The 23756-nt window shown below is 47.5% G+C and overlaps 1 protein-coding gene across 1 annotated transcript in view; it reads right to left on the reverse strand.

Annotated features, from left to right (window-relative positions):
• The window catches only part of LOC142245330 (multidrug resistance-associated protein 1-like), a 261385-nt gene that overhangs the window by 161529 nt on the left and 76100 nt on the right, over nucleotides 1-23756 (reverse strand). Inside the window, exons 3-8 of the mRNA XM_075317960.1 lie at nucleotides 22395-22520; nucleotides 21431-21568; nucleotides 19484-19609; nucleotides 16366-16427; nucleotides 14762-14893; nucleotides 13782-14006 (exon numbers count right to left, since the gene is read on the reverse strand). Of these exons, the coding sequence (XP_075174075.1) occupies nucleotides 13782-14006; nucleotides 14762-14893; nucleotides 16366-16427; nucleotides 19484-19609; nucleotides 21431-21568; nucleotides 22395-22520 (809 nt within the window). The remainder of the gene's footprint in view (nucleotides 1-13781; nucleotides 14007-14761; nucleotides 14894-16365; nucleotides 16428-19483; nucleotides 19610-21430; nucleotides 21569-22394; nucleotides 22521-23756) is intronic.

The raw sequence follows: 23756 nt of genomic DNA on the forward strand, positions 1-23756 counted from the left end.
TTAAGGCAACCCATTCGGGCAAAAAAGGCCCTGGTGAGGGAATGCATCTCCTCCCAAGAAGCAGAGATGGCCTGAGAGCTCGCACTGCTGCAAAGATGGGGAGAACGAGGCCCCTGCCGCCTCATATATAGATTTGTCCAGAAGGACAACCTGGCGGACAGTGGGATCCTCAGAGAGGAGCCGACAACTGTCCGGGCTGAAAATCTAGACCCCGGAGGGTCCACCCTTGGTGAATGAGCCCACTCCTTGACCACCATTGGTGGAAGGGGGAAACAGTCATCAGAACCACGCTCTGGGAAGCGTCTGTCAGGACAAGCTCTGGGCTTGGTCACAGTGACCTGAATGGTGGAGTGGATAAGGAACACACTCCTTGTTCTCTTAGGCAAGGTATACTGATGCTTTGCTGCCAAAGAGGGGTGCTCCCCTGATACAGGCGGATTGAGGTCCAGTATAAATATAATGGACGCAATCAAATCATTAGCATCTGCGTCACTTTCGGACAGATCAATAGGGTACATGGAGAGCGTCCGAGCCCCCAGTAAGTCAGAAGTACGCTTAAGAAAGCGTTTGTCAGGACAGGCCCTGGGTTTAGTCACAGTGGCCTGCTCTCTTAGGTGAGATAAACTGATGTTTTCCTACTCTGACACTGGAGGGTTAAGGTCCAGAACGGAGTTAATGGACGCTATCAAAACGCTAACATCTGCATCACCATCGGTATCAATGGGGTACAGAGACGAAGCGTCTGAGCCCACAGTAAGGGTATCCTCCTCGCCATGTGACTCGGCCCGTGAGGCAGAGCCGTGGGGCGAGGAAGGAGAGGAGTCCCTGCGTCCCCGTTCGGGGTCTGGGATTAGATGAAACAGACTCTGTGAGCTCTGCAGAGCGAGCTGGAGCATCAGAGGCACCCTGAGAAGGGGGCTGATGCATGCTTAGCAGCGTCCGAGACAACTGTCCAATGGAGTCTGCAAAGGACTGGGAAATAGCATTGGAAAAAGATGCTACCCAAGACAGGGGTTCAGCCTGGGGAGACTCCAGGCTGAGGCACCACCACATTAGACCATTGCAGTGTGTGGTCTGTGCCGGTTCAGGCAATATGACCTTACATGCAGAGCATGTAGTGTACAGCCTTGGAGCCTTGCTCCTAGTGTGAGCCATGCTGCTGAGGAGGGGGTTCTATAATAAAGAATTAACTCCTTCAGACTGCCCTGAGAGTGCATAAAAGTGCACAACCAAAGGTTGTGACTTATCAGGCCGCTATTATGTGCGCCCCCGGATTCCAAGCCTGGACCCCCAGCCAGATATTCACTCCCTCTGCACTGCAGAGCAGCCAGTGCCGACCAGTGTATTAAGAACGCTGAGAAAATGGCGCCAGAGTGAGGGGGGGGGGGGGCAGGGGTTAACCCAGGAGCGGGAATCGGAGGGCTAAGGAGACGTACAGGGGAGGGAATCATCTCCTCAGATAGGAGTGTCCTCCCCTGTGCAGAGCGGCCGGCGGGCGGCGCTGCAGTGTCCCCCTGCATGACTGACATGCAGGGGAACGAAACGAAACTAGGCCGCGGCTGAAGCCGGGGCCTAGAGTTATGCATGCGGCCGACAATCAGGCATCATCGGCGCGGTTCCCAGTAAAAACCGTGGAACCGGCCGGAAACACAGTAAAAAGCAGCATTATCAAAGTAAATCACTGTCCCCCCCCAATAAAAGTGCCCCACATTGCAGAAGGACCCTCTGAATAACGTCTCTATACTTAGCTTTGAGACGCAGGGCCCAGTCCCTGGTGGGGTGGGGGTTCAGTGCTCCTTCCAGCAGGGTCCTGCACAAGGGCTGCGGATGGAAGCCGGTCTCCTGCAAGGCAGTGAGAACCGTGTTGGCTCTAACTTCAAGCCAGAGCCCCTAAGGGATGGTGAAGGAGCGCGGCATGAAGGGCTCCTGCCCTGAAGTCAACCTTAACAGCACCGCCGCCAGGGGGGTGAGAAGGGACATGCCGGGGGTCCAGTGGACCCGCTTTTCTTCCAAATCTTTAGAAAAAATGAAAAATCAAAAGCGGATGCATGTGTGTGTGTGATCCTCCTGACACACAAAGCAAAAACTGGCTAGGACTGGCTACCAGGGGGTGTATATGCTGGGAGGGAGGAGCTACACGTTTGAGTGTAGTTCTTTGTGTGTCCTCCGGAGGCAGAAGCTATACACCCATGCTTTGGGTCTCCCATAAGGAACGATAAAGAAATAATATCAGCTGGTTCAACTGACAGTCTAAAAAAAGAGAAAAAAAAAAAAAAAAAAAAAAGAAGTGTCTTATCAGGTTGTTACACAAGAAACATCTCATTCATGCTGGGTAAAACCAGAGAGCTGTATCAAAATTTTCGCAATCTTATTGTTGCAAAAAATGTTAATGGAATTGGTTATAGTGGCTCAGTGGTTAGCAGTGCAGTCTTGCAGCGCTGGGGTCCTGTGTTCTAATCCCACCAAGGACACCATCTGCAAGGAGTTTGTATGTTCTCCCTTTGTGTGCGTGGGTTTCCTCCGGGTTCTCCGGTTTCCTCCCACACTCCAAAAACATACAGATAGGGAATTTAGATTGTGAGCCCCAATGGGGACAGTGTTACCAATGTAAGTAAAGCGCTGTGGAATTAATGGCGCTATATATATGAATAAATATTATTATATATTATATAATTTCTAAACTATTGAAAGGTCCAGTGAGCACTGTTAGGGCCATAATTCGAAAGAACATAATTTCAGCATAAATCAGCCACAACCAAGTGCTCCTCGCAAGATTGAAGGTAAATGACCGAAGTTAAATATTAGAAGAGTTATTCAATAGCCAAGGCCAATCTGTGGAGACCTACAGAAAGACCCGGAATTAGCAGGTACAATTATTTAAAAGTAAACAATAAGTAATGCACTCCCCCCTCCACGGCCTGTATGCACGCTCACCACGCAAACATTCATTGCTGAGCAAAATGCAAGTTTAAAGTTTGCTCAAACGCAACTGGTTTCAGAGAAATAAAACAAAGCTGCTAGAATGGCCGAGCCGATCACCTGAGCTGAATCCAAAAGAAAATTTATGGAAGCAACTAAAGCTCATATTTCATAGAAGGAGCCAAGAGGTCCTTCAGGATTTAAAAAGAGTGTTTGTGCGGAAGAATAGGCCAAAATCACACCTGAGCAATGCATTGGACTAGCTTCTCCATACAGGAGGCATCTTGAAGCGGTCATCAGCAACAAAGGTTTTGGTATTTAGTATTACAATAAATTTCAGCAAGTGTCTTCAATACTTTTTACCTGTGTCATTACTCATTATTACATATCACTAAATTAATGGACAACTACGGTTTGAGGTCTTTGCCTGTGTGGATTGGATGGGTTTCTACAGACATCTGATGAAAGAAGGGAATTTTGTTTACTTACCGTAAATTCCTTTTCTTCTAGCTCCAATTGGGAGACCCAGACAATTGGGTGTATAGGCTATGCCTCCGGAGGCCGCACAAAGTATTACACTAAAAGTGTAAAGCCCCTCCCCTTCTGCCTATACATCCCCCGTGCTCCCACGGGCTCCTCAGTTTTGGTGCAAAAGCAAGAAGGAGGAAAAAATTATAAACTGGTTTAAAGTAAATTCAATCCGAAGGAATATCGGAGAACTGAAACCATTCAACATGAACAACATGTGTACACAAAAAAACAGGGGCGGGTGCTGGGTCTCCCAATTGGAACTAGAAGAAAAGGAATTTACGGTAAGTAAACAAAATTCCCTTCTTTGTCGCTCCATTGGGAGACCCAGACAATTGGGACGTCCAAAAGCAGTCCCTGGGTGGGTAAAATAATACCTCGTAATGGAGCCGTAAAACGGCCCCTTCCTACAGGTGGGCAACCGCCGCCTGAAGGACTCGTCTACCTAGGCTGGCATCCGCCGAAGCATAGGTATGCACCTGATAGTGTTTCGTGAAAGTGTGCAGGCTCGACCAGGTAGCTGCCTGACACACCTGCTGAGCCATAGCCTGGTGCCTCAAAGCCCAGGATGCGCCCACGGCTCTGGTAGAATGAGCCCTCAGCCCTGCGGGAACCGGAAGCCCAGCAGAACGGTAAGCTTCGAGAATTGGCTCCTTGATCCACCGAGCCAGGGTTGATTTGGAAGCCTGTGACCCTTTACGCTGGCCAGCGACAAGGACAAAGAGTGCATCCGAGCGGCGCAGGGGCGCCGTACGAGAAATGTAGAGTCTGAGTGCTCTCACCAGATCTAACAAGTGCAAATCCTTTTCACATTGGTGAACTGGATGAGGACAAAAAGAGGGTAAGGAGATATCCTGATTGAGATGAAAAGGGGATACCACCTGTGAGGCAAATCCCGGGATATGAAGATGAATTATGACTCCAGTCATAATCCCTCATCACTCCCTGGCAGTGCCCCCTCCCTTCTTGTTCTCAGTGTTCCACTTACACCTCCATGGCCATGTCCTGTGATATGGAGATGAGGTGGTGTGGGAACAATGGACACAGGATGACTCCCTGCCGTCACCCTGTAGTAGGAGCTGCTATCTAATTAGCAAGGCTCTGGAAGTAGCCAGACAGAACGACTCCAGTAAAAAATGGTTCATATCTCGCAAGCCATATTTCCGATAAATATGGCAACCATAAAAATGGTGTCTCCGCATGCGGACGATGCCGGCACACCCTTTTTATGGGAGCAGGACATTGGGAAATGCCCCAGGCGTGATATCAGCCAATGGGGAACTGGCAGACAGGTCATGAGTCCCCTCGTTCTGTAGCTAAATTCATAACTGTCACAATGAGAGCATTGGCGTCCGCCTACGACGCTCCCAGGCAAAGTTATGGCCATATTCCATGTTGTGGATTTTGTCCATAACTCCAGCCAGGGGTGGAGCAGTGCTCCCTCTGAGGTCACTAAGGTAGGAGGGGACCTGGATTTGCCCAGATTGATAACCCTACTTCGGCCATTTTCCAGTGTTCTTTCGCTGGGGGTCACGTGCAGGAAACATCTGTGGGAGTTCCTAGAAACCTGGTCTACAGCGCCCCCCTGTGGCCAGACGCACAAGGTAACTGATTGAATTGCATACCTGTTTGTAAAACATGCTTTATCTGTAACTGTACTCTGACATATGTATATTCTGTAGATTCCCTATTGTATATATTTTAGTTCTAGTGTGCTTTAGGCTGATTAAATTATATAATTAATCTTGGGCTGTTCTGTTATCTCGATCTTGAATCCCACGTCTGTGTGTTCGGCTAATAGTTACCGTGAAGCGGTTGGTGGCAGCGAATTGTGCCAAGGATTATTGTGGGGAGGCCAGTGAGATTCGGGGAGATTTTATATATTCCGCCCGCGGAGGTCGGGGGGAATATATACCTTACTCTCACCGGGGACCCTTCAATAATCGGCATAAGTAGTATAGCGGCCTCCTTGCTTATTGTCGGGCAATTCCATAATTGGCCTGACTATAAGAGGGGCGCTAGAGAGCGCGTCACGTGCTCTGTCTGTCGGTCGGGAGGTATAAAGGAGGGGTGACCCCCACTTGTTACCCCCCGATTGTGACGTACTGGTAGCCAGCGCGGGGGATTTCTGAGTGACCCCCCCGGTGGTTTGTGACACCACCTTGGGGAGAAATTCCGGAACCGGACGCAAAACCACCTTGTCCTAGTGAAACACCAGGAAAGGGACTTTGCACGACAACGCTGCTAGCTCAGACACTCTCCGAAGAGAGGTGACTGCTACTAGGAAGACCACTTTCTGCGAAAGGCGTGAGAGAGAAATATCCCTCATTGGCTCGAATGGTGGTTTCTGAAGAGCCACCAGCAACCTGTTCAGATCCCAGGGTTCTAACGGCCGCTTGTAAGGAGGAACGATGTGACAAACCCCCTGCAGGAACGTGCGTACCTGTGGAAGTCTGGCTAGGCGCTTCTGGAAAAACACAGAGCGCTGAGACTTGTCCCTTAAGGGAGCCGAGCGACAAACCCTTTTCAAGTCCAGATTGAAGGAAGGACAGAAAAGTGGGCAAGGCAAAAGGCCAGGGAGAAAAACCCTGAGCAGAGCACCATGACAGGAAAATTTTCCACGTCCTGTGGTAGATCTTGGCGGACGTTGGTTTCCTAGCCTGTCTCATAGTGGCAATGACCTCTTGAGATAATCCTGAAGACGCTAGGATCCAGGACTCAATGGCCACACAGTCAGGTTGAGGGCCGCAGAATTCAGATGGAAAAACGGCCCTTGAGACAGCAAGTCTGGTCGGTCTGGTAGTGCCCACGGTTGGCCGACCGTGAGATGCCACAGATCCGGGTACCACGACCTCCTCGGCCAGTCTGGAGCGACGAGGATGACGCGGCGGCAGTCGGCCCTGATCTTGCGTAACACTCTGGGCAACAGTGCCAGCGGAGGAAACACATAAGGGAGCTGAAACTGCGACCAATCCTGAACTAAGGCGTCTGCCGCCAGAGCTCTGGGATCTTGAGACCGTGCCATGAACGTCGGTACCTTGTTGTTGTGCCTGGACGCCATGAGGTCGACGTCCGGCACCCCCCAGCGGCAACAGATCTCCTGAAACACGTCCGGGTGAAGGGACCATTCCCCTGCGTCCATGCCCTGGCGACTGAGATAATCTGCTTCCCAGTTTTCCACGCCCGGGATGTGAACTGCAGAGATGGTGGAGGCCGTGGCTTCCACCCACATCAAGATCCGCCGGACTTCCTGGAAGGCTTGCCGACTGCGTGTGCCGCCTTGGTGGTTGATGTATGCCACCGCTGTGGAATTGTCGAATTGAATTCGGATCTGCTTGCCTTCCAGCCACTGCTGGAACGCTTTCAGGGCAAGGTACACTGCCCGTATTTCCAGAACATTGATCTGAAGTGAGGACTCTTGCCGGGTCCACGTACCCTGAGCCCTGTGGTGGAGAAAAACTGCTCCCCACCCTGACAGACTCGCGTCCGTCGTGACCACCTCCCAGGATGGGGGTAGGAAGGATTTCCCCTTCGATAATGAAGTGGGAAGAAGCCACCACCGAAGGGAAGCTTTTGTCGCCTGAGAGAGAGAGACGTTCCTGTCGAGGGACGTCGGCTTCCTGTCCCATTTGCGAAGGATGTCCCATTGAAGAGGACGCAGGTGAAACTGCGCGAAAGGGACTGCCTCCATTGCTGCCACCATCTTCCCCAGGAAGTGCATGAGGCGCCTCAAGGGGTGTGCCTGACCTTGAAGGAGAGATTGTACCCCCTTCTGTAGCGACTGCTGCTTGATCAGCGGAAGCTTCACTATCGCTGAGAGGGTATGAAACTCCATGCCAAGATATGTCAGCGATTGGGCCGGTGTCAGATTTGACTTTGGAAAATTGATGATCCACCCGAAACTCTGGAGAGTCTCCAGAGTAGCGTCGAGGCTGTGTTGGCATGCCTCTTGAGAGGGTGCCTTGATCAGGAGATCGTCCAAGTAAGGGATCACCGAGTGACCCTGAGAGTGGAGGACCGCTACTACAGTAGCCATAACCTTGGTGAAAACCCGTGGGGCTGTTGCCAGGCCGAACGGCAGTGCCACGAACTGCAGGTGTTCGTCTCCTATGGCGAAGCGCAAGAAGCGCTGGTGCTCTGGAGCAATCGGTACGTGGAGATAAGCATCTTTGATATCGATCGATGCAAGGAAATCTCCCTGGGACATTGAGGCGATGACGGAGCGGAGGGATTCCATCCGGAACCGCCTGGTCTTTACGTGTTTGTTGAGCAGTTTCAGGTCCAGGACAGGACGGAAAGACCCGTCCTTCTTTGGGACCACAAACAGGTTGGAGTAACAACCGTGACCCTGTTGCTGAAGAGGAACAGGGACCACCACTCCTTCTGCCTTCAGAGTGCCCAGCGCCTGCAGAAGAGCCTCGGCTCGCTCGGGAGGCGGGGATGACCTGAAGAATCGAGTCGGGGGACGAGAGGTGAACTCTATCTTGTAACCGTGAGACAGAATGTCTCTCACCCAGCGGTCTTTTACCCGTGGCAGCCAGGTGTCGCAAAAGCGGGAGAGCCTGCCACCGACCGAGGATGCAGATTGCGGAGGCCGAAAGTCATGAGGAAGCCGCTTTGGTAGCGGCACCTCCTGTGGTCTTTTTTGGACGTGACTTAGACCGCCATGAATCAGAGTTCCTTTGATCTTTCTGAGGCCTTTTGGACGAGGAGAATTGGGACCTGCCCGCGCCCCGAAAGGACCGAAACCTCGACTGCCCCCTCCTCTGTTGGGGTATGTTCGGTTTGGGCTGGGGTAAGGATGTATCCTTTCCCTTGGATTGTTTGATGATTTCATCCAAACGCTCGCCAAACAATCGGTCGCCAGAAATTGGCAAACTAGTTAAGCGCTTTTTGGAAGCCGAATCTGCCTTCCATTCCCGTAGCCACAAGGCCCTGCGGAGTACCACCGAATTGGCGGATGCAACCGCCGTACGGCTCGCAGAGTCCAGGACAGCATTAATAGCGTAAGACGCCATTGCTGACGTCTGAGCGGTTATGGACGCCACCTGCGGCGCGGAAGTGCGTGTGGCTGCGTCAATTTGCGCTTGACCTGCTGATATAGCTTGTAGCGCCCATACGGCTGCGAATGCTGGGGCAAAAGAAGCGCCGATAGCTTCATAGATGGATTTCAACCAGAGCTCCATCTGTCTGTCAGTGGCATCTTTGAGTGAAGCCCCATCTTCAACCGCAAGTATGGATCTAGCCGCCAGTCTGGAGATTGGAGGATCCACCTTGGGACACTGAGTCCAACCCTTGACCACGTCAGGGGGAAAGGGATAACGTGTATCCTTAAGGCGCTTAGAAAAACGCTTATCTGGACAATCATGGTGATTCTGGACTGCCTCTCTGAAATCAGAGTGGTCCAGAAACATACTCGGTGTACGCTTGGGAAACCTGAAACGGAATTTCTCCTGCTGAGAAGCTGACTCCTCCACCGGAGGAGCTGAGGGAGAAATATCCAACATTTTATTGATGGACGCAATAAGATCGTTCACTATTGCGTCCCCGTCAGGAGTATCAAGATTGAGAGCGGCCTCAGGATCAGAATCCTGATCAGCTACCTCCGTGTCATCAACCAGAGATTCCCCTCGCTGAGACCCTGAACAATATGATGATGTCGAGGGAATTGCCAAGCGAGCTCGCTAAGTCGGTCTGGGACTGGGGTCTGTGTCAGAGCCCTCAGCCAGGTTTCTATGATAATCCCCGGGGGGACATTGTTGGTCCAACTGAGGGGGGCCAGGGAACAATGATTCAACAGAGTCCCTGTGCTGAGATACCGGTCTGGGCTGCAAGGCTTCTAGTATCTTAGCCATAGTCTCAGAGAGTTTATCCTTAAAGACTGCAAACTCCGTCCCTGTCACCTGGACAGTGTCAGCAGGTGGAGCCCCCTGGGCCCCCCCTAGCAGAGGCTCCGGCTGAGTAAGTGCAGCAGGGGCCGAGCAGTGCACACAGTGAGGGTCAGTGGAACCTGCCGGTAGCGGCGTCGTACATGCGGCGCAGGCAGCATAGTAAGCCTGTGTTTTGGCACCCCTGCCTTTTGTGGGCGCCATGCTATGTCTTCCCTGAGTAACACAATAGGGGATATAGCCAGAAAGCAACTGTGCACTATACAGTGTAAAATATCATAAACATATAATTACACTTCTGCACACTGGGGCTAGCACCACAGGTGCTGCTTACCACCCGATTAAAACGGTTGTGAGGCCACCATAATCCCTGCCTGGGTCTCCCAGAATTTGTCCCCCTCTGCAGCGTCCGAGGAGCTGACAGGAATGGCTGCCGGCGTCCTGAGGAGATGAGGGAGCCGTGGGCGTGACCCAGAAAGTGCGGGAACTGGTGCCTCACAGTGCACAGTGAGGGGGGTGGAGTATGCAAAGCATGCTCCAGCCCTCACTGCTGCACGTCTGTACAGCGTCCCGCCCTACCCCTGCCTGTCAGGGCTGTGGGCGGGAGGAGGAAACACTAGGCCGTACAAGCCGGGGACTCAAGTAATAAGCGCGGCTGCCATAAAAGCGCGGCCGCGCGGAAGTCCCCGGCGCACTACAAGTCCCAGCCGCGCCGCAGTGTTAAAACATGGCGGCGGCGGTAGTGCGGTAGTCCCCCTACATAAACACACTCAGCGACGCTGAGTGTGTAATGGCACATTAACCCGGTCAGCGCCGCGGTCCCCGGTGCACTAGCACACCCAGCAATGCTGGAGTGTTGCTGTGCGCGGTCCTCACAGGGACACAGAGTACCTCCAAGTAGCAGGGCCATGTCCCTGAACGATACTCAGCTCCTATCCAGCAGGCTCCCAGGAGTTGTGGATGGAGCACGGTCTCAGTGTCTGGAGACCGATAGGATCCCACTTCACCCAGAGCCCTAAGGGGGATGGGGAAGGAAAAACAGCATGTGGGCTCCAGCCTCCGTACCCGCAATGGATACCTCAACCTTAACAACACCGCCGACAAGAGTGGGGTGAGAAGGGAGCATGCTGGGGGCCCTATATGGGCCCACTTTTCTTCCATCCGACATAGTCAGCAGCTGCTGCTGACTAATCTGTGGAGCTGTGCTGTGCATGTCTGCCTCCTTCGCACAAAGCAAAAAACTGAGGAGCCCGTGGGAGCACGGGGGGTGTATAGGCAGAAGGGGAGGGGCTTTACACTTTTAGTGTAATACTTTGTGCGGCCTCCGGAGGCATAGCCTATACACCCAATTGTCTGGGTCTCCCAATGGAGCGACAAAGAAAATACATTTCAATAGCACCGGTAAAAATATATTTCCTTAGACAATTGGTGATGTGTTCAATACTTATTTTTTGTATAGTCTCCTAGTCCATTTTCAGAACACTTGGCTGAACATTTCTACCCCTTCATTTTAACAATCAATGGGGGCATCAGCCTTTGGACCCATGAATACCGGAGGTAGGTCTCTTTTTCCTAGGAACTGGGCAGGTTAAAAGACAGTTAGGCCTTGTGCGTACTGGGAAATGAAATTTCCTTGAGAAAATTCCGCATGCTCTCAAAGATTACCGCACCCGCGGTAAAAAACCGCAGGAAACCGCACCCGAAAACCGCATGCGGTTTGCAGCGGTTTTACCGCAGTATTGCCGCGGTTTTGCCGCGTGCGGGTTGGGATGTGCTTTATTGCATTCAATGCAATAAAGCACATTGAAAAAAAAAAAAAAAAAAGTCATTTAATTCTGAGATAGTAGATAGACAGAAGAATAGATAGATAGAGGGATAGATAGATAGACAGACAGACAGACAGACAGACAGAGGGATAGATAGATGACAGATCGCTGCATTTCCCACGGTCGGCAGTGAGTTCACATTATCGGCCGTGGGAAATGACCGGTAATTACCTCTGCTGTCTGCTGCATTCATTCAGCGCTGTGTCTGACAGTCGCGGCTGGATGGAAGCAGCGCAGGACCTGTGGATTACGCCAGAGCTTTGGTGCGGGAGGGGTTAATAAAATGGTGAACGAGGCTTGTTTGTTTTATTTAAAATAAAGGATTTTTCGGTGTCTGTTTTTTTCACTTTACTTACGGGTTGATCATGTCAGCTGTCACATAGACGCTGCCATGATCAAGCCTGGAGTTAATGGCGGTGGTCCCTCACCATCATTAACCCCTTGTATTACCTTGCTGCCACTGCTACACGGCGGCAAGAAGAGCCAAGGACACTCCGGTAGTGCCGCATAATGCATGCGACAGTGCCGGGGCAGCTGCGGCTGATATTCTCGGCTGCCGGAGGGGGAGTGAGGCGGGGGACATTAACCCTGCCCCTCTCCCTCCCCAGCCTGAGAATACCAGGCCGCCGCTGTGTGCTTACCTCGGCTGGAAGGTAAATATGCAGCGGAGCCCACGTTCTTTGTTTTCTATATTTCCGTTTTCTTTCTATGTGTCTGTGTCTGTGATGTCGTTCTGTGTCTGTGATGTCGTTCTGTGTCTGTGATGTCGTTCTGTGTCTGTGAGGTCGTTCTGTGTCTGTGAGGTCGTTCTGTGTCTGTGAGGTCGTTCTGTGTCTGTGAGGTCGTTCTGTGTCTGTGAGGTCGTTCTGTGTCTGTGAGGTCGTTCTGTGTCTGTGAGGTCGTTCTGTGTCTGTGAGGTCGTTCTGTGTCTGTGAGGTCGTTCTGTGTCTGTGAGGTCGTTCTGTGTCTGTGAGGTCGTTCTGTGTCTGTGAGGTCGTTCTGTGTCTGTGAGGTCGTTCTGTGTCTGTGAGGTCGTTCTGTGTCTGTGAGGTCGTTCTGTGTCTGTGAGGTCGTTCTGTGTCTGTGAGGTCGTTCTGTGTCTGTGAGGTCGTTCTGTGTCTGTGAGGTCGTTCTGTGTCTGTGAGGTCGTTCTGTGTCTGTGAGGTCGTTCTGTGTCTGTGAGGTCGTTCTGTGTCTGTGAGGTCGTTCTGTGTCTGTGAGGTCGTTCTGTGTCTGTGAGGTCGTTCTGTGTCTGTGAGGTCGTTCTGTGTCTGTGAGGTCGTTCTGTGTCTGTGAGGTCGTTCTGTGTCTGTGAGGTCGTTCTGTGTCTGTGAGGTCGTTCTGTGTCTGTGAGGTCGTTCTGTGTCTGTGAGGTCGTTCTGTGTCTGTGAGGTCGTTCTGTGTCTGTGAGGTCGTTCTGTGTCTGTGAGGTCGTTCTGTGTCTGTGAGGTCGTTCTGTGTCTGTGAGGTCGTTCTGTGTCTGTGAGGTCGTTCTGTGTCTGTGAGGTGTTCTGTGTGTGTGTGTGTGTGTGTGTGTGTGTGTGTGTGTGTGTGTGTGTGTGTGTGTGTGTGTGTGTGTGTGTGTGTGTGTGTGTGTGTGTGTGTGTGTGTGTGTGTGTGTGTCTGTGATGTGTGTGTGTGTGTGTGTGTGTGTGTCTGTGATCTGTGTTTGTGTTTACTCTGCTCCGCTTCCTCTTCCTGTAATGACATCACTTCCCTGCAAAACCGCAGACAAGCGATGCACATTACCGGAGGTAAACCGCGAAATACCGCAGGGAATAACGCAGGAAAACGCAGTGAACCGCACAGAATTTGCTGTCTGCGTTATTCCCTGCGGGATTTCATGATTAACATTGGAGTCAATGGAGTGAAATCCCGCAGCGATGTGCGGAAAAGAAGTGACATGCACTTGTTTTTGCTGTGGGATTCCCGCAGCAAAACATGCAGCTGTCAAATTCCGCCCAGTGCGCACAGGATTTTTTTTCTCCATAGGATTTGCTGGTGATTCACTGCAGAGATGTTATGAACATTTTCTGCAGCGAAACATGCAGCAAATCCGCGGAAAATCTGCGGCAAAATCCGGTAAGTGCGCACATAGCCTTAAAGAGAATCATTCAACAGGTTTTTGCTATGTAATCTGAGAGCACCAAGATGTAAAGGCTGGGAGTTCGATGCCAGCGAGGTGTCACTTACGCTCTGCTTAGAGCAGTTTTAATAGCATCCCAGTTTTCTCTGCTGTAGATCCAGTAGAGCTCAGAATGCTTAGCTCTGTATAGCCCCGCCCATATCCCTGATTGGCAGAAAGCGCATCAGTAATGAGGGCGAGGTGACACAGGAGGAGGACTACATAGCAAGAGGCAACTAGCTCTATAGTGATAATCTCCTGCTGATAAAACACACTGCTTAAGTAAGGGATGCATCACCAGAATCAAGGTCTCAGTCCCTACCTCATGCTGCTCTCATATTACTTAGCAAAAAATCCTGATGACAGATTCCCTTGGAAAGGTCTTATCACCTAATTTCATAAATGATGGACAGCTATGCAGTGTCAACCAGTCAGCAGGAAAATAGTATTATTTGCATTGACAGAGTGGTTAGCAGGTGACATTTAAGTCCTTACTTTAATATTCCTGGACCGGTAAACATCAAAATGTCATGAACGAATTTGAAGAAGAAGCTCATGAAAAAGTAAGGGCCGAAGGTTTTATATAAAGCTTTAAACAGCGATGATTTCACATCTTTTGAATTTGCCTTCACAATTAAAGCCTCAGCCTCCTCTGTGTCATCTCCTGGCTCAGGCGGCTTGGTTTGCTTCTTAGGAGAATACACCATTTTCAATGGCGGTCTGCAATATAAAGGAAGAGAGCAAGTCTAAGTAATGGCAGCAAAAGGAAAAATATAATATAATATGTATATATATATTTTACACATACACCCGAGCAGGAGGGAGCAGCCGTGCAGCCGAGCACCCGAGCAGCCGTGCAGCCGAGCACCCGAGCAGGAGGGAGCAGCCCATGCACAGAACAGAGCGGCGCTGCTCGATGCACAGACCAGCGTCGCACAGACCAGCAGCGCCGGCGGCAGCACAGTGTATTGCTCGGAGCATCTCCCTGCCTCTTTTGACCCCTCTACACAACCCCCCCCCCGCCGTAAGCTACATTCGAATTTTAAGACACACCCCTAGTTTTCCTTTCAAAGTTTTGGGAGGAAAAGTGCGTCTTACAATCCGAAAAATACTAATATATATTATATTTATATATACACACACACACACACACACACACACACACACACACACACACACACACACACATACATACATACATACATACATATATAAAAATCCAGTTATTTAAGGGGTTAATCAAGGTGGGCTAAAAAGCCTCACCGGTAAATTCAAATGGGGGGGGGGCAACCCATTTCCCCCATAAAGGAATTTCCCTAGCAGAAAAAGAAAAAAAAAAAGCTAATCCCATGCTCAGCTGTGACTGGCTGCAGCGGTCCTTTGGATTGATGGCTGCAGGAAAGCGCAGAGAATGGTGAATGACAAACACCCAGTACTTTTCATATTGATCACATTCTTACTGAAAAAGTACATACTTTTTAGCTTTCAGATATTCTTTTTCCCAATTTATGGCCAAGGTGGGTACAACTTCTGTCGAGGTGTCTTCTGTGTTTAAAGACCATAAATCCTTGGTTTCCAGGGGGCGCTTGTATCCCTGTATCATCATACTACAGAGAAAAAAATAAATAGAATATCCTTATGTAAAGCAAACAAGATTGGTTTCCTATTACCAAGGGTCTGAATACAATCAATTACTGATACATAGTCCCAATACGATAAGATGGTGCCTGCAGGGAAAGTACATTCACTTCAGGACAAACTTTTGTACATGGAGTCCATGGATTACACCCCCTAGCTGAGCCTAAGGCTACTTTCACACTTGCGTTGAACGGTATCCGTTGCATTGCGTTGTGTGACGGATGCAATGGATGTGTTGCATATAGTGGCACAACGAATGCAATAGATGCTGCAAAACAACGCAATCAGTTTTGGGTTTTTTACAGTTTTACCGTCGGCAGACTATTGTGAACGATCAGCTGATCACTCACAGTAGCCGGCCGCCGGGTGATCAGCCGATCATGCACAGTAGCCGGCCGCCGGGTGATCAGCTGATCGTTCGGTCGCCGACAATGTGTGCGGGGGGCGGAGTGCAAAGTGGGTGGAGCCAAGCGGGGCCATGGCTGAGGACGTCAGTGCCGCGGGGACTGCATCGCTGGGGGACGAGAGTGTGAGAGAGAGAGAGAGTGAGTGAGAGAGTGTGTGTGTGAGTGTGAGTGTGTGTGAGTGTGTGTGTGTGTGTGAGTGTGTGTGAGTGTGTGTGAGTGTGTGTGAGTGTGTGTGAGTGTGTGTGAGTGTGTGTGAGTGTGTGTGAGTGTGTGTGAGTGTGTGTGAGTGTGTGTGAGTGTGTGTGAGTGTGTGTGAGTGTGTGTGAGAGTGTGAGAGTGTGAGAGTGTGAGAGTGTGAGAGTGTGAGAGTGTGAGAGTGTGAGAGTGTGAGAGTGTGAGAGTGTGAGAGTGTGAGAGTGTGAGAGTGTGTGTACACATACGGAGTGTGGGAGGGGGCGGAGCCGAAGTGTCGGGCTACCGGCACACGTAACCAGGGTTCCTTGGTTACCCGATGTGTACCCTGGTTACGGGTGCAGGAAGCCAGAGAGAGCATGCGCAGTGAAATCCAAAGGATTCCGCTGTTCAAAAAAAGTTACATGCTGCGTTCCTTCCGCCGGACGACGGAGCGTCGTTATTTTGACGCTGCGTCGTCCGGCGGATGCAACGTTGACACTTGCATTACAGTGCGTCATCCATACAAGTCTATGGAGAATAGCGCAGTGCGTTAACGGACTGCGCTATTCTCCATAGTGACGGACTCCGCTGAACGCAATTGTGAAAGTACCCCAATAGATCATGAACACCACATTTGCAAGCACAGTGACTACTACATGTGAACCCAGCCTAAATAAGTGAGCGGCTGCGTGTAGGAGGAGATCTTGCCGTAGGTGCACAGCCCGGGTCCCTGCTCTGTGTAGAAGACGTTTCCACTGCTGCTTGGAAGGAGTCCGAGATCCAAGCAAAACTTCTACACCAAACTGACAACTATTTTATGCTTGCAGCTTTTTCTGCCTTACTTGTACATTACTCCTTACCTACTTATCCACCAGAAAGTAATCTGAGAGAGGAACGAAGCACTTGATTCTGGACATGGATTCTATGGAGGTAAAAAAATAAGAAAATATTAAAAAGGCTTAGATCAGGCAACATGTCGATAAAGCAGCGCCCGTGAGGCTTCTCTAGTGCTGTAGGTTGCAACAGTTCTAGGGGTTCCTGCCCCAGCCACACTAGTAATGCCATCCCATCCCATTGAATACTGTGAGTCCACAATTTCATATTTATATATGTACTAGCTGTAGTACCCGGCATAGTGTCTGCCTCTTTCCCAGTCTTTCCGGCTTAGTCTGAGTCTCCCTTTCTCTGTCCCTTTCCCTTTCCCTGTCTTTTTGTGCTATGTCAGTCTCTCCCTCTCTCTATCAGTCTCCCCACCGACACCTTATTACCTCACATATAAGCTTCTTATACTAACAATTTATTTTGTTCCTTTAGCAACCACTCACAGCTGCTATTAATAGCCTGTAGCTCGCAGCTCCATTAACTTTAATGGCGGCAGGTTTTTTTTGTAGAGTAAGGCCGGTTTCACACATCCGTCTTTTCGCCAGTTTGACGGATGCGGCGCACGCCAGTACACAGTGTATACAGTACACTGGCAGCGCAACAAGCGCCGGTCACATGCTGTCATGTGACCGGAGCATGTGACCTGGAAGTTGCGGCGCTGCCACTGTACTGTATCATACGGTACTGGCATGCGCTGCATCCGTGAAACCGGCGAAAATCCGGATGTGTGAAACCGGCCTGCCTAACTGTAAAGAGCGGGGTTAAATGCTACTGTCAAAACATAGTCTATGATGCTCCCTAAGTCACATTGGGTGTCTGTGCAAAATTTCGTGATTGTAAATGCGACGGTGCAAATTCCTTTAGTGGACACACACACACACACACAGCTTTATATATTAGATGTGTGCGTGTATATGTTCATTCATGTGTACATGCGTGAGTGTATGTACATATGTATGAGAGTGTAGGCGTATGTGCAAGTGCATGTGAATACATCTGCATGAGTGCACGTGTGGTGAGTGTATCTGTATTTGTATGCGTGCGTGTATGCATGTATGTATGAGTGCATGTGCAGAAGTATGTGCGCGTGCATACTTATGGGTGCTTGTATCTTATTGTGTTTTTTACTCCTTTTCTGGACATGAAGGTTCCTTTTCAATGAAAACCAGCAGAGCTCTTGGAAAAGTGAGAAACTAGATGGTAAATTTATACGCTTTATTATGTAATAAACCTTATTTTCTTAAGCTATAATACTGGTATCAAATCAATTCCATCAAGGACAGTCCAAGTAATTACCAGTAGCCGAGAAGGTGAGGAGTGTAATCCTTTTAAGTGTGAGATTACGCCACACATTCCCGGCTTAAGTGTTATTTACTCCTTTATCAAAAGAATTCTTGATTTGGGAACAAGTTTTGCAAATTGTTTATACGGATGAAAACGTGTATTACGAAAGGTGTTATCCACAAATGGAGATCCCCCCGCTTAATAAACTCAGGACCCCATAAAATAATAGCACAGTATATACCGTATTCTCCTCCCGCAGTGCCACTGTTCCAGGTATGTTGGTGTTGCTGTTCCATTGTTGTGTTAAAGGGAGCCACCCAGCAGGATTTTCATATATAAAGTAAAGCCAGTGCTATACTGGTGCTAGGATGCTGAATGTAAGCATAGTTTTTGTTCAGAAATTAGATGTTTTATTTCAGAAATATGTGCAAGTAAAGTTCCAGCAATGCACTGCTATTTGATTGACAGGTGCAACAGGAAGGGAATATGTGGCTCAGGTCTTGCTATCTATTCCCACCCCTGTCTGCATGCTCTGAAATTAACGTCTATGCTGGCAACAGGAGTGGGAATAGATAGAAAGACCCGACCTACATATTCTCTTCCTGTTGCACCTGTCAATCAAATAGCAGGGCATTGCTGGAACTTTACTTGCACATACTTCTGAAATAAAATATTTAATCTCAGAACAAAAGCTATGCTTACATTCAGAATCCTAGCACCAGTATAGCACTGGCTTTACTTTATATATGAAAATCCTGCTGGTTGGTTCCCTGTAAGTGCAGGCTAAAGCTCATCGTTAACGATATTCCATCAGGGCAGATGTCCGCTCTGACAAAATAGACAAGGCTGCAGCCACACAACTGATTGTTGGGTCACATGCAGCCTGCAGTCAATCGCCCTCCAAAAAACAGCAGTGCAGACATTATTAGGCCAGAGTCACACTTGCGAGTGCCTCGAGTGTAACTCACGCGAGTCTCTCATTGAATCATCCGACACGGACTCGCACTCTCCTGACAGGAGCGGGTCGGTTGCACGTATGTCTATGCAGCTGAGATGCTCCTGTCCTGAGAGTGTGAGTCCATGCCGGGTGATTCAATGAGAGACTCGCGCGTTAAGTGGCCCTTTTAGTGAATACCCAACTTTTTGACAAGCTTAAAGATATTCAAGGGAAATACCAAGGCCAGGTATCCATCCACAGACAGCCGTTTCAGGGTATCGCCCTTCGTTGGCTGCCGGCAGTGTTTGCTCTGGCTGGTCTCCCCGAGATCAGTGATTGTTTTGTCTTGTTGGTCTACTAGGCATTGCTCCCACCCGGCCAGAATCCTACTCCACACTGATGAGGGGCAATACCCTGAAACAGCTGTCTGTGGATGGATACCTGGCCTTGGTATTTCCCTTGTCATATCTTTAAACTTGTCAAAAAGTTGGATATTGACTAAAAGGGCCACTTAATATGGTGGTTATGGTGGTCTCCTAAAAAGAGTCACCCCTTTGCTGGGTCCTTCCCGGAGGGATATCTGGCTGGTTTCTGTGTTGAGACTCCTAACAGAGGCTCCACGGACCTTTTTGATTTTCATATTTCCCAGGGGGCAACGTACCTAGGATTTCACTGTCTTGAGCGCCCTCGATGGCTGCCGGCAGTGTTTTCTCTGGCTGGTCTCCCCGAGATCAGTGATTGTTTTGTTTTGAAAAAAACATTATGGCATTCACAAAATTAAAAAAATAAAAAGTACAAATTCTTATAAAATATAGAAACGAGTGCCCAGGATCTGTATCCCATTGGGTAGTAAGACGAGAAGGAGGATCACTTACAGGATCATTGACTCTTTCGGAGAAGAGCGGAGGCTGATCAGGGAAGGCGGACAAAATCAGCTCCACCAACACCAACAAGAAGTAAATGTAGAACGTGACGTCCCGGAACACATCTATACTGGCACCCTGCGGAGGGGACAAACGAGACATCAGAGAGCAGCACTGCACGCCGGGCACATGGTGTAATGGGCCACACACCCATAATACAGGACACCTGTAATGGTGCACCGCCGGGCTAAAAACCAGTGGAATTATTGCCAACATATTAATATTTTTACGTTTAGATAAAATCAGATTGTGTGAAAGTAGCCTTAAGGAGGCTATTCGACAACACTCCTGGGTCCACCATTAATCGGACGAGGCTTCTGAAACTCATTCATCCTCACTGCGGTGATCATCAATCATTCGATTCAAAGTCAGTAGAACTGATGGAGACCACCAAGGACACCGCTAGGGGGTCTGCACCAGCCCCAAAGACCCCGAACAGAGTATCGGGGCTCTACTGAAAGGTCTCCTCACTGCACTCATGAGGAGGAATGAGGGTTTGGGATCCTCCTTCCACTGATCTCAGACGTTTATGGTCTGTCCTTTGGTAATGTATATATTGCCAAATATTTAAAAAGGAGGGGGTAAGCGATTCTTTAAGACACTCCAGCAAAAGCTGCAGCATCTCTATTTTATTTAATCTTACAATTTTCATACTGGCCACTAGGCCTTAAACTAAACTCATGCATATTTCATGTTCTGTACTTAAGACTTTTCAGTAAGTTCATTATCATCACAGACGGGATTACAATGACAGTTAACACTATGTACAGTAGATAACACAGTATCCACCACTCATAATAAATGATGGACACAGCTCTCGCTCCTTCTTTCACAATGACCTTCCCCCGTATTAGAGCATGCCCAGTTTATACTTCTGTACAAATAGGGTCAGTCACTCTATTGCTGCTCATGTCCAAAAACAACAATCAAACATTCAACAAAAATGCCCACATTAAAGAGGACCAACCACCAGAACTTTGTGATATGAAGTAAAAGGCAGTGCAATACAGGAACTAGGATGCTGATTGCAGGCATACCAGTTATAGAAAGATCAGATGTTTGGTTGCAAAAATATCTAAATCAAACATGTAGAAATGAACAGCACTTTGATTGATGGGTGAAAAAGGGGCCGGCCTTCACTGTAAATTCCTCTTCCGGCGTCCTCCTGGCTTGCTTCCTTCTCTTTATTTGAATATCATGCCTACATTGCTGTTGTTGGCGCCACATGCGCATTGCCACAGCAATTCTGTCTTCAATGGCGCTGGTGTCTGCGCATATTGCGATCTCCGGCTCCATTTTACTGAAGACTGCGGGCGGCATTGGCGCATGCTCAGATGGAAAGAAAAGCAAAAAAAAAAAAAAAGTGCACACGCGCCGATGCCTCGCAAAGTCTTCACCACAGTGTCTTCAATAAATTGGCACTAGAGATCGCGGTAGGGGCATGTGCGGACTCCAGTGCCATGTTAATGAAGGCAGAATTACTGTGGCAATGTGCATGCGCCGCCAACAACAGCAATGGCAGTGCGATATTCCAATAAAGAAAAGTGGGCAAGCCAGGAGAACACTGGAGGAGGAATAAATGCTGAGGACCTGACCCACAAAGGCCCACCCTGTTGCACCTGTCAAAGTGTGGTGCTTTTCTGCAACTTTGATGAAAGATATTTCTGCAACCAAGCATCGGATCTTTCTATAAAACAGGTATACCTGTATTCAGCATCCTAGTGCCAGTATAGCACTGCCTTTACCTCATATAGCAAAATCCTGGTGCTTGGTTCCCTTTAAGCAGGTAATTTTCTGATGACGTGTCCTGAAACCAGCAACTGAAAAATGTCCCTTGACCTGCAGCATAAAAATGTATAAATACATACGATTACATGTACTAGGGACACAGAAACATACCGGTTTTAAGGCATGAAGAACTTTGGACCTGAATATTATGATGGCACAAAGCAGAGCTATAATCCAGAAGGTTAACAAGACACCTGAAGACTGCACTCCTTTTATTCGCTCATATTGAATTAAAAAAGTGGCTAGCAGCTGAAAGAAAAAAAAAAAAAAAAAAAAAGAAAAAAAAATATATAAATTATAATAAATATTACAAATTATTATTATTAGTATTATCATTATTAGATAATTACAATAAAATATATTATAATATTACAATCATGATAAATATAATACAATAAAAATATATTAATAATACAAATCATATAACAAATATTACAATAATAGATAATATTACAATAAAAATGATATATAATTACTACAATATAATAATTACAATAATGATAATAGATATATTACTACAATAAAAATACAATAATAAATTACTACAATAAACAAAATATATAATTACAATAATGATAATATTACAATAAAAATATATGATTTAATAATAAATATTACAATAAATATATTAATTACAATGATAATAGATATATTACAATAAAAATTATATATTACAATAAATAAAATATATTTATTACAATAATGATTATATAATATTACAATAAAAATAAATGATTTAATAATTATTACAATATAATAAATATTACAATAATGATTATATAATATTACAATAAAAATTATAATAGTAATAATTAAAAAAAAATATATTATAATAAATATTACAATGATGATATATTACAATAAAATTATATAATTTAATACTAATAATATTAATATTACAATAAAAAAATTACAATAATGATAATAGAAATAAAATTACAATAAAAATTATATTAATAATATTACAATAAATAATATCTATTATAATAAATATTACTATAATGATAGATAATAATGTAATATTAATATTCTAATACACAATCCAGTGAATGAGCCTTCATTACAATTTTCTTACCATAGTAATTCCCAGCACGGTGGGGCTTACAACATAGACAGGAGCTCGAGAGATACTTTGACTCCTTTCCCAGAAGGAGTAGAAGAGATCTGCCCAGCAGACCAGCCATAACAAGAACCCTAGAGCCTGCAAAGAGAAGAAAATTAACAATAAAAAAAGCAAAAAGTAACGGCTCTTACGCTTAGCTAATAACCAAAAATTATAAATAATGGAGCCACTTGCTCCTTGTGATTGAATCTAATGAGAAGTGAACAGGGTCACTGCTTCTAAGCTTTACAGGTCAATCACAGCCTCGTCTCCGACACTTCTCTAATTGTCAGTGAACAATTAAGACAAAACAGAACAGAGTTTTAATTGGTCTCAATAAGTGAGTTAGAACGAGACTGCAGGGATGGCGTCTCCGGGGCACGGCACTAACGATGTGTTGGGTGAGATAGTTTCCCCCCAGTATGGGAACTAATACTCGTATAATAAGAGTATATACTCCGCAATGTAGCCTCACCAAAAAAACTGCCCGAGCCGTGGTAGTACCACCGACAAGCTTTACCCTACATGTGCACATTCATTTATGGCAGTGGTCAGAATTGTAACATCATTTTGAATATTTCAATATTTGCCACGATACACTTTTCATAACCCTACAGGACTTCAGAGCAGATATTTTCCTACTTTTTCCTGCTTGTTCCGATTATTTGTTTTCCCCTCCATTAGATGAGTATTCAGAGGTCAAAAGGTATTGTCCACTACTTTGACAACCCCTTCTCATTCCCCATGTGCGCCCCCATAAAAAAGCCTATACTCCCCTCCAGTGTCAGCACGTTTCCAGCAATGTCTAAACTCATGTTCAAGGGAGCCCATGAGTTCAGACATCACTGGAACCGTGGCAGCATCGGAGGAGAGTATAGGCTTCATTTATTTTTAGGGGTGGCTTTACAGGCAAGGACATGGCTGCTTGTAAGAATGCTCCTAAACCAACCATACATCTGATCATCTAGAACTTCAAAGAAGTTCAATTGTTATGAGGAAGGTTTCAGGGTGTCCAAGAAAGTCCAGTAAGTGCAAGGACCTTCTCCTAAAGAAGATTTGGCTACGGATTGGTTCAACACCATTGCAGAGCTTGTAGAGGAATGGCAGCAGACAGACATCAGTGCATCTGCACACAATGAGAAAAAAGCTTTTGGAGGCAGCAAAGAAGTCATTTATCTAATAATAATAAAAAAAATTAATTAAAAAAGGACAGACTGAAATTCTGCAGGTTGTACAAGAATTGGGCTGCAGGGGACTAGGGTGAAGTTATTTTTCTGATGAAGCTCCCATCAGGATATTTGGGAAATCTGGCAAGAGTAAAGTATCCTGAGATCA

Source organism: Anomaloglossus baeobatrachus, chromosome 7 (assembly GCF_048569485.1).
Source record: "Anomaloglossus baeobatrachus isolate aAnoBae1 chromosome 7, aAnoBae1.hap1, whole genome shotgun sequence".
Lineage (NCBI taxonomy): Eukaryota > Metazoa > Chordata > Amphibia > Anura > Aromobatidae > Anomaloglossus > Anomaloglossus baeobatrachus.